This window comes from Vanellus vanellus (assembly GCF_965231255.1).
Source record: "Vanellus vanellus genome assembly, chromosome: 3".
Lineage (NCBI taxonomy): Eukaryota > Metazoa > Chordata > Aves > Charadriiformes > Charadriidae > Vanellus > Vanellus vanellus.
Genome location: NC_138907.1, coordinates 113,045,498 through 113,059,330, shown reverse-complemented (window position 1 = coordinate 113,059,330; position 13,833 = coordinate 113,045,498). Strand labels below are relative to the sequence as shown.

The 13,833-nt window shown below is 36.9% G+C and overlaps 1 protein-coding gene across 1 annotated transcript in view; it reads left to right on the top strand.

Annotated features, from left to right (window-relative positions):
- The window catches only part of NOL10 (nucleolar protein 10), a 52,219-nt gene that overhangs the window by 17,670 nt on the left and 20,716 nt on the right, over positions 1-13,833 (top strand). The window contains exon 13 of the mRNA XM_082480985.1: positions 2,656-2,708. Coding sequence (XP_082337111.1) covers positions 2,656-2,708 — 53 coding nt within the window. The remainder of the gene's footprint in view (positions 1-2,655; positions 2,709-13,833) is intronic.

Genomic DNA, 13,833 nt, shown 5'->3' with positions numbered 1-13,833 from the left:
CACTTTGAATGCCCATACCCTAATCTCACCCTTATGCTCTTACATTTGCTTAAAACAGCTTTGCAGTTCATCACTGCAAGGAACAAAATGCTTTCATATTTTATTTCACTGATGTGGATCAAAATTCAGAATTTGTTTCATGAGAAACGTGTTTTGTTTGAAATTGAAGAGACTTTCAGAAATGTCATGAACCAGAAGTCATTGAATCTACATTTAGAATGTTTTTGTTTTGGGAAAATTTATGTCTAGTGTGTCTAGATATTTTATTTTTCTATTTTTTATTTATAATTTTATTACAATAGTTGTAATAATCAAGTTGTGGTTTAAAACCACAGAAGATAGCTGCTACTTTGTATTAGTTGCAGCCTTCTCTTACATCAAAATATCTGCTGCATGTGCAGTAATGAAATAGCTTTAACACTGTATTGTCACAATTATAAAAAAAATATAAAGAATTGGAAAAGTGAAACTACATTGTAACGTGAAACATTCTTAAACATTTGTGGTAAACTGTAGATCAGTATAATGTGAATTATTCTTTTTCTTACTGCGTAGCCTTGACTCAGCTTCAGTTAAGTTGTAGAATATAAATTAAACTTAGCAGTATCTTCAGTGTATAGAAATCTGTGCCTCATTTGTTTCAATTATTGTAAAAAAAATCTTGAAGTTACAAATTTGCATTTTCTCAAGCTGCTTCTCCCATTTACTACCGCTTCATAGTCATGTTTTCATTCCTTTAAATTGATGATACTGTATGGCAGACCACTTTCCAAAGACGGTCTTATTAAAACTTCTCTGAAAAAGAGAGTTCTCATTTATTTCCCTTTTAAAGTGATCAGACTAGGCTGCTGTGTAGTTTGTTAGGGTGTGGTCTCTCTTCCCATAAAAATTGGTTAAAACTAACAAGCTGAAACAATGAAAATGCGCACAGTGGACTTCTCTTTTCACAGAGTTGCTCCTTTTTTTTATTCATTTACTTCCCCTGTAGTGTACACCCAGGTACTGTTCCGAAGACTGTTTTTTCCCTCCTTTAATTATTGGTGGAAAAGTCTCAAAGAGGAGGTTTTCCCTTTGCTGTCATCTTGGAAGCACCTGCAGAATTAATTTCTATCCTTTTATCTCTAGTGATTCATATTCAGTCAATGGAGAAAAGCGTTGTCTCCTGAAATAGTTGTGAGCATGCTGATAAGCTAAGGGAGCATGTAATCTATATACTATACTATAGTATATCCATATAGTACAGAGTGTGTGTGTGTATATATATGCATATGCTATAAATTCTTGCTTTTTCCTTAAATTGCCTGCAAACCTTTCCAGATATGTTTTTTAGCCTCAGTTTGCTGACTAAGCTTTCACAAATTTCTTGCTTTGCCAGGAAAGCAAGCCCCCTTTTTTCTGACATTATAAGCTGCATTGTGTATTTTTAATAAAAGGATTAGGTAGGAAGGATTACTCCACCCATGTTAATTGCGTTCCTCTAGTTGGGTGTAAATTATATTTCTGCCCTCTGGGTGCATAGTAATTGACCCAGTTATTCATAGTCTTAGTGGCATGTGTTACAATACTTTTAGATCAGAATGTTATCTAACTTGATTGCTCTTTTCTTTTTCATATTCCATCTCTTGTATTACCTGGTGATCAGCTATGTTGGAAAGACAAAATTGAGATAAATGTACAAGTATCTGCTGAATGTCCTCATTACTCTGTTATGTAGAAGAAAATTGATAGTATTTCTCATTTTGAACTTACATGAAGTCTTGTGGCAGTAGGAGATTTTCCATGAGTTTTAAGATTTCTGCAGTAGTGTTTTATATTCAGAGTATATGCAGCCCTTATTCACACTGCTTCTTAGGTATATTCATAGATATTTCAAATTTTATATTACTAATGTTACAGCATTTGAAGCCACGATATCCTGTCTCATTTTGTGTTGACAAGCTACTGTTTGCCTTGATTTCCCAAGGTGAAATATGATTAAAGGTGTAAACCATGTTATGATTTATTACTTTGTTTAGACTATAGATGTGTGTTTAAAAACAAAACAAAAACCCAAACCTCCCCTTTTATTAATAATACAACTTTATGGCCAAGTTAGGTTTTAAGTGCAATACTAACTGGATTTGTTCTAAATATTGTTATGGGATGAACTATTTAAATTTGTTATGAAAATTGGCAGCCCGCAATTCTTAGGACTTAGTGTTGCTTGAAGTGGTGCTGAACAGTTGTTAAAGAGAGAGAGCAAAAGGTCACGAATATGTAGGAAATGAAACTTCATTAATTGTGCTGCTATCAGACCTTTCTTTCCTTAGCATATGACACAGCAATTTATTATGGGTCCCAATTTGCTATTCCATTGCAGCCCAGAATATGTACTGTATGAACTGCAGCTAATGTGATTTCACCCCTCCTCCCCTAACCCATGAAGGATTCTTTCCCTACAAAGACTCAGGTTGCCATTCTAATTTTTTTTTTTTTTTTTGGTGCCAGCAAATTTTCCATTTTTTCCATTTCTTTCCCTGGAAAGATATTTTAAGTCCTCTGTACAAATCTACTTCATGTGAATTAAATACCTCAAGTATATATATAATTTTTTTAAAAAAAGGAGTGTTATCCTCTTGTGACCAATATTTTTTTAATGTGGAAATCTCTTTTTAGGAATGCTAATGACTGCCAATGAAGCCCCTAAAATGAATATCTATTATATACCAGTAAGTAATACAAATTGTTGCCGATATTTCTCTTTTAAAACTCAGTTGTTTGGTGACATTCAAGTATTCATGTTGGAAAATTACTTCTACAAATTTATGTCTACATTCTCTGACTTTTGATGATAAAGTAAATTTAAGCTAACTATAATTTATTAATGTAACACTTTGAATTACTAAAAACACAGCCTGTAATTTGCCTTTTGCTACCAGTTCCAAAACTGGCTAGTTGCAGTAGGAAAGTAGTTTTTGACAGCTGGTCAGAAAGTAATTCTTAAATAGGGGCTGTATGGCTTACTTTCAAGATAATATTTTTACTTTGTTGGGAAATATTTCATTACTGTCTTTAATATATGGTATATAGTGACATAGTCATGGCAGTAAATGTTCTTCTCTGTTCTGACAAGGAAATGTTACTGTGTGTCTTCAAGTATGGCCCTTGGTTGTAGCTTCTGCTCAATGCCCTACTTGAATTGCAGCTTTTCACTTGAGAAGCTCTTCACTTGAAAGGCTTAACTGTAGGTTAATTGTATGTTATAACTCTGCAGGTTGGTTTTAGGGAGACTTAACAGCAAGCCTTATGGTGTTAGGGAATGGTGCAGAAAACTAAACGAGCATTTCATTCTTGTTTTGGTTTTGATTCTACAGTGAATGCACTAGGAGGTTTTTGGCCTAGTAGGAGATAAGTAGTAGGGGATATACGGGAATGTTACAAGCAGAATAGCTGACGAGACCCTAAATCTTAAGTAATTTTATTCACATTCTGGACAAGCTACAAAATTTGTGAAGTTTGAAATATGTTTTAACTGTTTTTTAAATCGGCCAAGAAGTCTTCATTCAGATAATCCATTTTAAATTAATATTAATGTAATTTTCTTTAGTTAATTTCTGGGTCATCCCCTTCCACCCCCATATGATCTTGATTACATTTAAGACGGGGATTCATCAGTTGTCATTTTTCTTTGTGGAATAGATAATATATACCTGTTGTACATATGTGTCTAAACACATATGTATACCCCTCTAAACAATTTTATGATCTGGTACTATTTGCTTGTATTATTAGATTTTTGTATTTAAAGAAAGGTAAAATTTTATACAATTTCTTTGTGTGTCATTTATGTCAGATTGTTCTTTGGATGTAAATTATCTATTTCTCTAATTCAGCTCTAACCAATTTATATTCTGTTAACTGGAGCTGTTCCATGCTTTGCATAATAAAGGATGGGGGGACAACAAATATTTATATATTTAAGACAAAGTATTAGCTGTAGTTAGAAGCTGAACACTTTGTTTCTATTTACCTTGTCCTTTTTGAGGTTTAGAGAGTAGCTCTCCAAGCATTTTTTTTTAATCTATCATCTTTTTAATTAATGGATTGAGGAAGACAGACTCCTGTATTTTCAAAGTCTGATGAGTTTTTAAAACTTGAATGGACTGGTTACTCAATTTAAGTAATTCAGATGGAAAAAGCATTCCTTCTGTCACTAAGGGTAAGGTTCAGCTTCTCTCTGAAATTTGTGCACTGAGATTTATTTTTATGCAGGTGTGCATGATATATGAACTTCACAGCTATAGTACCTTAGAGTTGCATATCCAACATTGCCATTTAGCCAAAAAATTATTTCATTGCCTTGATTGTCGCCAACGATGAATGTTTGTTAGAACTTGTTCTAGCCAGTGTTACTTTGAGTATTCTTGCACATATTGTAAATCAAAATGATAAATACTTATTTTTTACTCTCTCTGAAAACTTGCTGTTGTAGAATCCTCTGTGAATACTGAATTAACGTTTCTGAAGTCAGATAGGTATTTTTTTAGGTAAGAAATGTAAGCACTCTATATTAGATCTCAGATCATACTTAACAGACATTATTGCAAAGCTAAATATTGACTAATACTACCTAGTGTTTTTGCAGCGTGCAGGCTATTCCAATGAAAATTAACACAAATCTTTCCGTAAACTATCTTCCTTTGTCACTGTTCTCTGATTGTTGGTACCAGAGTCTGCCTGAACTTGTTTGGATCATACCTTTTTACGGGTTTTACTTTCGCAGGGACACATGAGTATACAAATGGACATGAATGTTAAATCATAAAACCAAATATGAGTTCTATTTTTGAAATACTGTTGTGTATAAGGAAACTTTAAAATTTTATTCAAAGGCTACTGCCCAGATTAAATTTGCTTTTTGAATAAACTAAACTCCAGTTCGCGTCAATGGCTTTGAGTTTGAAGGCTGATGAAGATGTCTTAAATAGTGACATGACTTTTTTTTTTTTTCATTCAACAATCTATAGTTCATTGCAAAACATGGAATGCTTATTTTACACTATAGAAAAGTTAAAGGTAGTGAGAGGTTACTTTGAAGTGGAGACAGAAGTCTCACACTCTAGTAACTGGCTTTTTTACCCTGTCTACCTTTTTACCAGCAAGACAGAAGGGGCTGGCAGAAGATAGTGTTGTATAATTGAAGGGTTTCATACTGCATTTCCTAAAAATCAAGTATATACCTCAGTAAATCTGTTTTGGTTGGCTGTTTGGGGGTTTTTAATCTCCTTTTTAAATGAAGAAAATATAAAACAGAGAAGTTGTGTCAGCCTTAAGGTGCTCCAGGGCATTTGTTATTAAGGAAAACTCGATGTTATTAACGTGTTCGTGTTACAGTTTTATTCCTTGATCTTTTGGGCTAGTTATTTGAGCTCAGAGATGCACACCTGTCCTTTGGTTTCTATGTCAGTAGATTATTAAGACATGTTTTTTTCCATCCTTGGAACACTGAGTAATTTCCTTGCACAGGCAAAGATGAGTTTAGTTGCATGTGTGTTTGGAGCAAAACTTTAAAGAGCTAGTGATTTGCCATATTAGCTGATCTCTTTTCATAGTCTAGTTTTCTGGCTTTTTCCAAGAACTAGGGTTCACTGTTTTTCCAATGAATAGCTTAATTTTCTATTTGTTTATTTACTTTGAGATAGACATGAATACTACTTAAAATGTATCATCTGTTTTTTGAGATGTTGACAAGAACTGAGTTATAATTCTTGAATTCCACAACAAAATAAATGCCTGGGGGAAATGCTACTACTATAAAGGACAGTTGTGTTTCAGAGCTCTTGGAAGTACTTTTGTGTAAATAGAATCCATTTGATTGCCCCAGCCCCTCATTGCCCTGGAGCGCTAGTAATTACTCTCTTTTTTTAAGTCTTCATTGGAACAGCTACAAGGAATTACCACGGTTATGGTCAAGGAGGGTACTTAAAATCTCAAATGCATGGTGCTGTGCTCTAGCCTTCTAGTTTACAACATAAGAAAAAGAAATCTTCAGAAGAGGAGATGCACAGAAGTCGGAGTCTTACAGAGCAGGAGTGCGTGCGTACGCAGATGGGTGCAGACAGACCCAGCATCCTCTGTCCTTGATTGAAGTTGGCCAGACAGTGGAGGACTGTGCCCAGCCTAATATACCCTGCCTCTCAGCAGGTTTTATTAGTGTGGGCACAGTGCTGTGCTAACACAGCTACATGACTTGTGAACTAGAGCTGGCTTGTGTCCGGCCGGCTTGGAGTACGGTCTGACTGAGCTCATGTCTGACTGAATTATCTGTGTACATGTGCCCATTCTCTCCATTGTTAATGCCAAAGCTAAATTTCCATTGCAAAACCAAAAAATGACTGTCTCTTGAACTTCAGGATTATAAAAGAGTTGACAATGGGTATCATAATATTGTCGGTAAATGAAATGGCATGCATCAGCTTTTCCTGTAGAATTTTCAACAATATAGGTATGACATTTGAGACTAGGAATGTCTGAGAGAACTATGCTTCTCTTTTTTTTAAAAAAAAAAAATAAAAAATCACTGTACTTGTTTCTTTTGTGTGCAAAGCTGTAAGTAGAGGGAAAAGAAAGTGATTTTATATTTACTAGAAAGGACAGGCAGGGTTGCTTTTAAATGGCAAGAAGGTGCCTTATGCAGGTACATCGTACAGGGAGTGAGTAAAAGCCAAACTCAATCTGACCATTAAAATGAAATGTTTGTTTTACATAGGTAACATCTTGAATGGCTTAGCTTGGAGACTTTGTTTTTGTTTTATTTTGTTTGGCTTTAATGAGGGCAAGTGCCTCTGACTGGAATTGGGCTGTTTGCCAATAGTTTAATAGTTAAACTTGCAGTTTATGCAAACATTTGGAACCTACATCTTGCCAGCTGGCTTCCTGGTATATCACTTTGATGTGTGCCTCGGGAAGGTTGAAATGAAAGTTGTGTGTGCCTTGGGATACTTTTCAGACTACTGACTCAGAAACGTAAGTTGAGTCAATAGTGCAACCAAGTCCTGGCCAAAGAAGTGAAGAGAGGAAGAAGATCCACCGGCACATGGTGGTCCACTGGCCTGGGATCAGGCCAGATGAGCCTATTCTCTTAAGTTTATTCTCTTAAGTTTAATTGAGGGTGTCAGCTTCCATGGCATATAGTGTTTGTTTTTCAGGTTGTACAGCAACACCCTTACATGTTAGCTCCTGGATGCTCTGGGTGGAAAGCAAGGGGCATAGGTGTTATTTATTCTGTGTGTTTACTACTGGTTATGTGAACATGTCTGATCTTACCACAGACATTTCAAATCATATATGGGCTACATATACATACTGAAACTGAAACTTGCTCTGTTCATTATGCTGTTAAAAGAAGACGGCAATTAAGCATGTAATTAATTGAGTGCAATACACTGTCTTCTGGATTTTTTTTTTTTTTTTTTTACTTTCCTGCAGTCTTGGCAGAAAACTCCCTGTTGAGGCTAGAAGCAATGTACTTTTGGTGTAGAGAAGATATTAAGCTATTTAAGAAAAAATATATCCTGGAGCGTCTCTGGCTTCTTTTCAGGTGGTTTTGGAAAATCATTTGATATCCTAGCACTCTCCTAGTTCAGGGTTGATGGAGTTAGAAACTGGAAATGTTTCAAGGACAAGTAAGTATTTCTTGCCTACTCAATGATTCAGTTTCTCCAAGAATGTAATGGATCTGGTTTCTAATACAATGCCCGCTTTGGATATGTGGCTGTCTTTATTGCTAGAAATATTTATGAATTTTGTCCTCTTCAAATTGGGTGGCTTTTCAACTAAATTGATGGTGCTTCTTTCCTTTCATACATGCTATTTTAAATTACTTAGTTTCTCCATTTTTTAGGTCTTCTACTTGCCTGGTTTAATTACTCTTTGTCATCATAGTTTTGCTGTGAATATGCCTCAAAAATGCTTATTCTTAAAAAAAAGAAAGTTTTTTTCCTTTGATTTAGAAAAAAAAGTTCTAGAAGAACTGTAGAAAAAGCTAAATTTTCCTCAGCAGTTAACCCTGAAATAGCATGAAATCACAGGCTAAGGCACCAAATTCTACTAGCTCATGTTTTCATTTAATGCACTGGATATTGATGAAACAAATCTGTGAAGGGAACTTGTACTGAAGGAAATGCAAGTGAAGGCAGCTTTTTAATACCTTAGTTCAAGCCCCCCCTTTTTTTTTTTTTCTTGATACTCATTTGGAACAGTTCTGGGTTGTAAATAAAGGATGAACGTGCTTTGGTTTGGTTGTAGGCTTCCAGATTAGCTGTTTCTAAACTTACTTGTGACTGAGTAGACCGAACAGTTGTGTGCAGTTCCCTCACCAGCAGAAAAAGCATTTATCTGAAATAGGTTGGTATTTTCTGTCAGTCTGGTGACTGAGTTCTGTCACTAGTTCTGTGTGAGGGGTTATAATCATCAGATATCTATCCTCACGGTCTGTCATTTTTCACTTTCAAAGATGTGGGAGGTTTCTCATGTGTAGCACACTCCATGCTTACCTCTGTGGTCATAGCCTTTCAGAACAATTTTATCACTCGAAGACTTACTTTCTCATCCTTTCATTATTTTAGGATCTACTAATTGTCTTTTTCCTTCTTTTGGGTTTTTATATGGTGGGGATACAATTAGAGCAAAACACCTATCCACACACCTTGTACTTCATGCCCTTAAGACCAATGTTCTTTATATTCAGCTGTCGTTAAAATGGTTTATGGGTGCCGTTAGAGTTACAGCAAGATCTTCTGAATGGATTTTTTGCTTCTGCAGGGTAAAAGCTATGAAGCAAATGACGCAATTCTTTTTACGTTTGTGGCTGTCATTTTGACACTAATAGAACAGATTAGGACTAGAGTGTGAGATTTTGATTTCTTTTAGGATGTTTTTTGATCTCTTCTAATGTCTTCTGATTGGCAGTATTAGGTCATTCTGGATTAATGCTGCCTCAACTGTTGTCTTGAAGATCATATGACGAGGCTTACCTAAGAAGTTTTAGGTAAAGTGGAAAGCAGCTGTGAAACTGAATTATGCTAAGAGATTTTATTTCTGTTCGAAAACAATATTTAGTGTAGGAAAAACATTTCATTCCCTGGGAAAAAATGTTGTAAAATAAAAATACAGTAGTTATGACGTATAATGGGAAATGTTGGTCTTAACCTTAGTTTGCTCATTTTGAGAACTGTGAAATGACTGGAAACTAGGGTTGTTACGAAGTTGGGGAGGAATAACCCCATGCAGCAGTACAGGTTGGGGGCTGACTTGCTGGAGAGCAGCTCTGTAGAAAGAGACCTGGGAGTCCTGGTGGACAAGAGCATGACCCTGAGCCAGCAATGTGCCCTTGTGGCCAAGAAGGCCAATGGCATCCTGGGCTGCATCAAAAAGAGTGTGGCCAGCAGGTCAAGGGAGGTCATCCTCCCCCTCTACTCTGCCCTGGTGAGGCCGCACCTGGAGTACTGTGTCCAGTTCAGGGCTCCCCAGCTCAAGAAAGACAGGGAACTGCTGGAGAGGGTGCAGCATAGGGATACCAAGATGATTAGGGGACTGGAACACCTCTCTTACGAAGAAAGACCGAGGGAATTGGGTCTCTTTTGTCTGGAAAAAAAGATGGTTGAGGGGGGACCTGATCCATGCTTATAAATACTTAAAGGGTGAGTGCCAGGAGGATGGGGCCAGGCTCTTTTCAGTGGTGCCCAGTGACAGGACAAGAGGTAACGGGCACAAACTTAAGTATAGGAAGTTCCACCTAAACATGAGGAGGAACTTCTTTACCTTGAGGGTGGTAGAGCACTGGCACAGGCTGCCCAGGGAAGTGGTGGAGTCTCTGACTCTGGAGACATTCAAAACCCGCCTGGATGCGTTCCTGTGCAACCTGCTCTAAGGTGCCCCTGCTCTGGCAGAGGGGTTGGACTAGATGATCTCCAGAGGTCCCTTCCAACCCTATGATTCTATGATTCTATGAAGTAGCATATTACAGTTGTGCTTTGGGACTGCCAAGAGTTAAAAAGAAAAAATGTTCATTAATAAAAAGACACTTGAGTGCATCTTTGGCCTTTAAGCTAATTCTGAGTTTTGGTATATCATTCTTTTAGAACTGTGTTTTCCATCCAGAACAGTATAATCTTTTACACAGAAAATTGTGCAAACAATATAAAAAGAATGTCTGGTGAATGATACATTATCTATCTCACAATATTTACAAGCATAGGAAAAAAGTTGTTTATCTTCACAAACAGAAATGTGAGCTTCCTACTTTTAACCTAAACACTTTCAAACTGAAAAATAACATGCTGGGCTTATTCCCAACAAAGGATATCCTCTGTTTCCCATGCACTGGCTGAGAGACACTGTACCACTTATCACACATATATGGAAGGAAAACACCAATGTGCAATAATCAGGAAACAATTTCTGATCTTCCTGTAAAACTTGTTTTAGATGTGTTTTGGTGGTGATGAAATACTAGTTCAACATCACGTATAGATTATGAAGGTGTATGATCCCTGCTTACTGCTGTTGTGGATGTTAGTATGACAGGCAGGACTTCTTAATTATTTTTTAGTAGGTAGCAGCATGCTGACTGTTAGGTCCGTATTTCCTTGTAGTTTACATCATACCCTTCATAGAGCAAAGGAGAAAACTCTTAAAAGCAAAGGTTTTACTGAATTAGACCAGGGGATTGCTCTGCCAGTTGATAAACTCACATGGGTTGTAGTGTTGTGACTGTTTCTTAAGCAATTGGTAGTATGGGACTCTGTTCTAGAGTTCCTGTTTTAAGAAAACAGAACTTGAGGGGAGAGTGTGCTCCCCTTTTTAAGTGGTAGAAAATGGAAGCCTTAAGTATCTGAAAGATATTTTTTATTTCTTAAGTTGCACTTGTGGGCCTGTGGGCCATCTATTCTTCACCTGGTTTCTGAAAATTTAGAGATGCAGTTGCTCAGCTTCAGTCAGTGAAGAGAGAAGCAGTCACAGATAATGAAAAGATGTAATTGTTGAAAGGAAGGTTTGTACTATACTGTGGTCTATCAGCATGTAGTAAGAACTAGTGTCTTTTTTAGCCTTTGGATCAGAAAAGACAAAGCACGTGAGAATTTTCTTTGTGTGGTAATTTCAACCAAGTCTTTATTTCGTTATATTTGAAAGCAGAGGCAAGTGACTCTTGTGGCTTATCTGTATTGCCATCTTTTGTGCTGCACTCAATAGTGAACCAAATGTGTAGTTATGACTATTTTATATAAGAATAGTAACAGAATTGTGTGTATTTAAGATTTCTATCACACAAACCTGAGAGATAAATAAAATCATCAAATATGTGAAAGCTTTCAAATACATAGTTGAAAGATGTTACCTACTCAAAATAAATAATTTCAGAAGTCATATACAATTTCTTCTCTCTAGCATTATGTTCTGTAAAGAGTAGGTTGGCTTATGCTGAGGTTATCTTCATTATCTGTCTGGAGGAGTTGCACGTTCCCAACAGCTAGTTGTCTTTCCTTCCCTTTGTGTTGCCTGGCAGTAGTTGTATAAGCTCACAGAGCAGTCTTTCTCCCAGGTTTGCAAAGGGCAATTAAGCTGCCATGGTAGGGAGTTATTAGAAGCTCTCACATTCCTAGATTTCCCATAGTTTGTCAGTTGTGTAAGGTAGACGTACAGCTGGATTTGCCGTTACCTTTATATCTGTAGCATCTCTCAAATTTCCCTAAAATGCAGGTCATGCTTTCAACTCCGGTACAGTAAGTTTTGTTTTCATGACTGTAAAGATATTTGTGCTGTAATGTTCCTTGGCATTTGGCTTGTGCTGAGAGAGCCCTGCTGTTCCCGATCACTTAAAAGCACGAGAGGTAAGTCCCCCACTGTGACAGCTGGGATTTTTCCTGTCCCATCAGAGAAATGGAGATAGGGACTTGCCAGGATTTTGTATTTCTGGCTTATTCTTGGTTCTTCTTACTTGTTAATTTAGATTGCAACAAGAGGCTATTATGTACAGACTGAAATCGATGCGCATTACTCTCATCTCTATTAGTAGTGTCAGTTTTGTCCATTGATGGCCTATGCCCTTAGTATTGCAAGAAATGTTACTATATTTTGAGAAACAGATTTCTGACTGTGTTGGACAGGTAGAAGCTGTTCAGAAGTTCTCTCCTTGTGTAAGAAAAGGGCCAAGGCAGTTATGAAGTCTCCTACTTGCCATGGCCTTGTCTGCCTCCCCTGCAGTCACAATCGCAAATGCAGGGGGAGAACATGGAGGGATTTATTCTTCAAAGAATATTGTGATAGGGCGGGGTTTTTTGTTAGACTTCATGTGAAATGTGGAGGTATTGTGTTTGTGAGGGGGGTTGTGCTGGTTCAACTGACATCGAGTCACTGAACAGTAAATTGGCTTCGTGAAGGGTCTTATGAATACCAGAACCTATGCAAAGGAATTGGTAAGAGCACGTAGTCGGATGTGGTAGGGAATGGAAGGTGTGGATGGCCAAAGTAAAATGTGGTTGCTGCCTTTTATTGTCAGCAAGGCATTGGAACAGATGATCATACCTCATCTACACCTTTTTTTTTTTATCAATAGAGAAACAGACCATCAGCAGATGTTCACAGGTAAATAAATCTTGTGAAGTGAGTCTCAGCTGAAAATATTGCACAATATTTAAGTAACTTACCTAAGGGCCTCTATTTTTACAGGAGATGCACTATAGAAGCTGCTATATTAGAATAAGAACAGACTTTTGGGGACTTGTAATTCATTTCCAGCTGATACTTATGGAAAAGTACTTGAAGCAGGTTCTCTCAGGCTTCTCTCTTCTTACCTTATTTGATTAGTTAACTAATGTGAAAGTAGCGGGTTCTTGTACTTCAAGTTTCTACCTATTTTTCTGACCTCAGATTGTCTGGTCTGCAATTGTCTAAAGACCTAAAACGTATAGAGAGTCTGATAAATAAAAAGATCCATAGCAGTAGTGGTGAACGTTTATCTTTTATGTATGTCAGCATGTCAGAACATGATAGGGACGTCAGTGAAAGCATCTAACTCCTTACTCTTAATTCCCACAGCTGGTAAGCTACAGATGTCTTGTGAGGAAGAGAACTATTCTACTAATGTTATTTACAATTTTAAGGAGTAATTTTCTTTGCTGAAAAATTATTTGCTGTTCCTATCTTGGAAGGCATTTTTTCCCAACTTTATGAGCAAAACAACCACTGCCTCTTTCGAAAGGTAATGGCTTCACAAAGAAGACGCTCACAGTGAGAGCAGACCTATGACTAGTTAACTGCCTGTAATATCTGTCAGATCAGAAAATATGAGATTTAAAAAAAAAAAAAAAAAAAAACAAACCAAAAAAAAAAACCCAAAACCACAACATTATAAAGCCAGACTGCTTAGGATTAGAAAAAGAAGTACTTACTATCTGATAACTACCAGGGCAGAAAGATTTAGTATCTCATTCCTAGAAGATGTGTGCAAGTTCCTGCAGCAGTTTTTGTTTAACACTGGGAAGATCTTAAAAGCAACATTTCCTTTAACATGCTCTCTAAGGAGTAAAACCTCCAAATTGTTGATTTGGCACCTTCCATAGCATAGTGAAAGGTAGGAAAACCAACCTCTTGGATTAATGAATCTGCCAAAAATGTCTGGATGTGCTGGAGTTGGGGCGAGAGAAAGAGCCAATTTGTTGTATAGTTCAGTGAAATTTATGAGTGTGTGGGCTTAAAACCAAACAGCAATGCTGCTGTCAGTAGTATGCTGAAAAGGAAAAATGTACTGTTCCATCTCTCTTGGTCATAGCTGTACTCCATTGAGCTACTTGA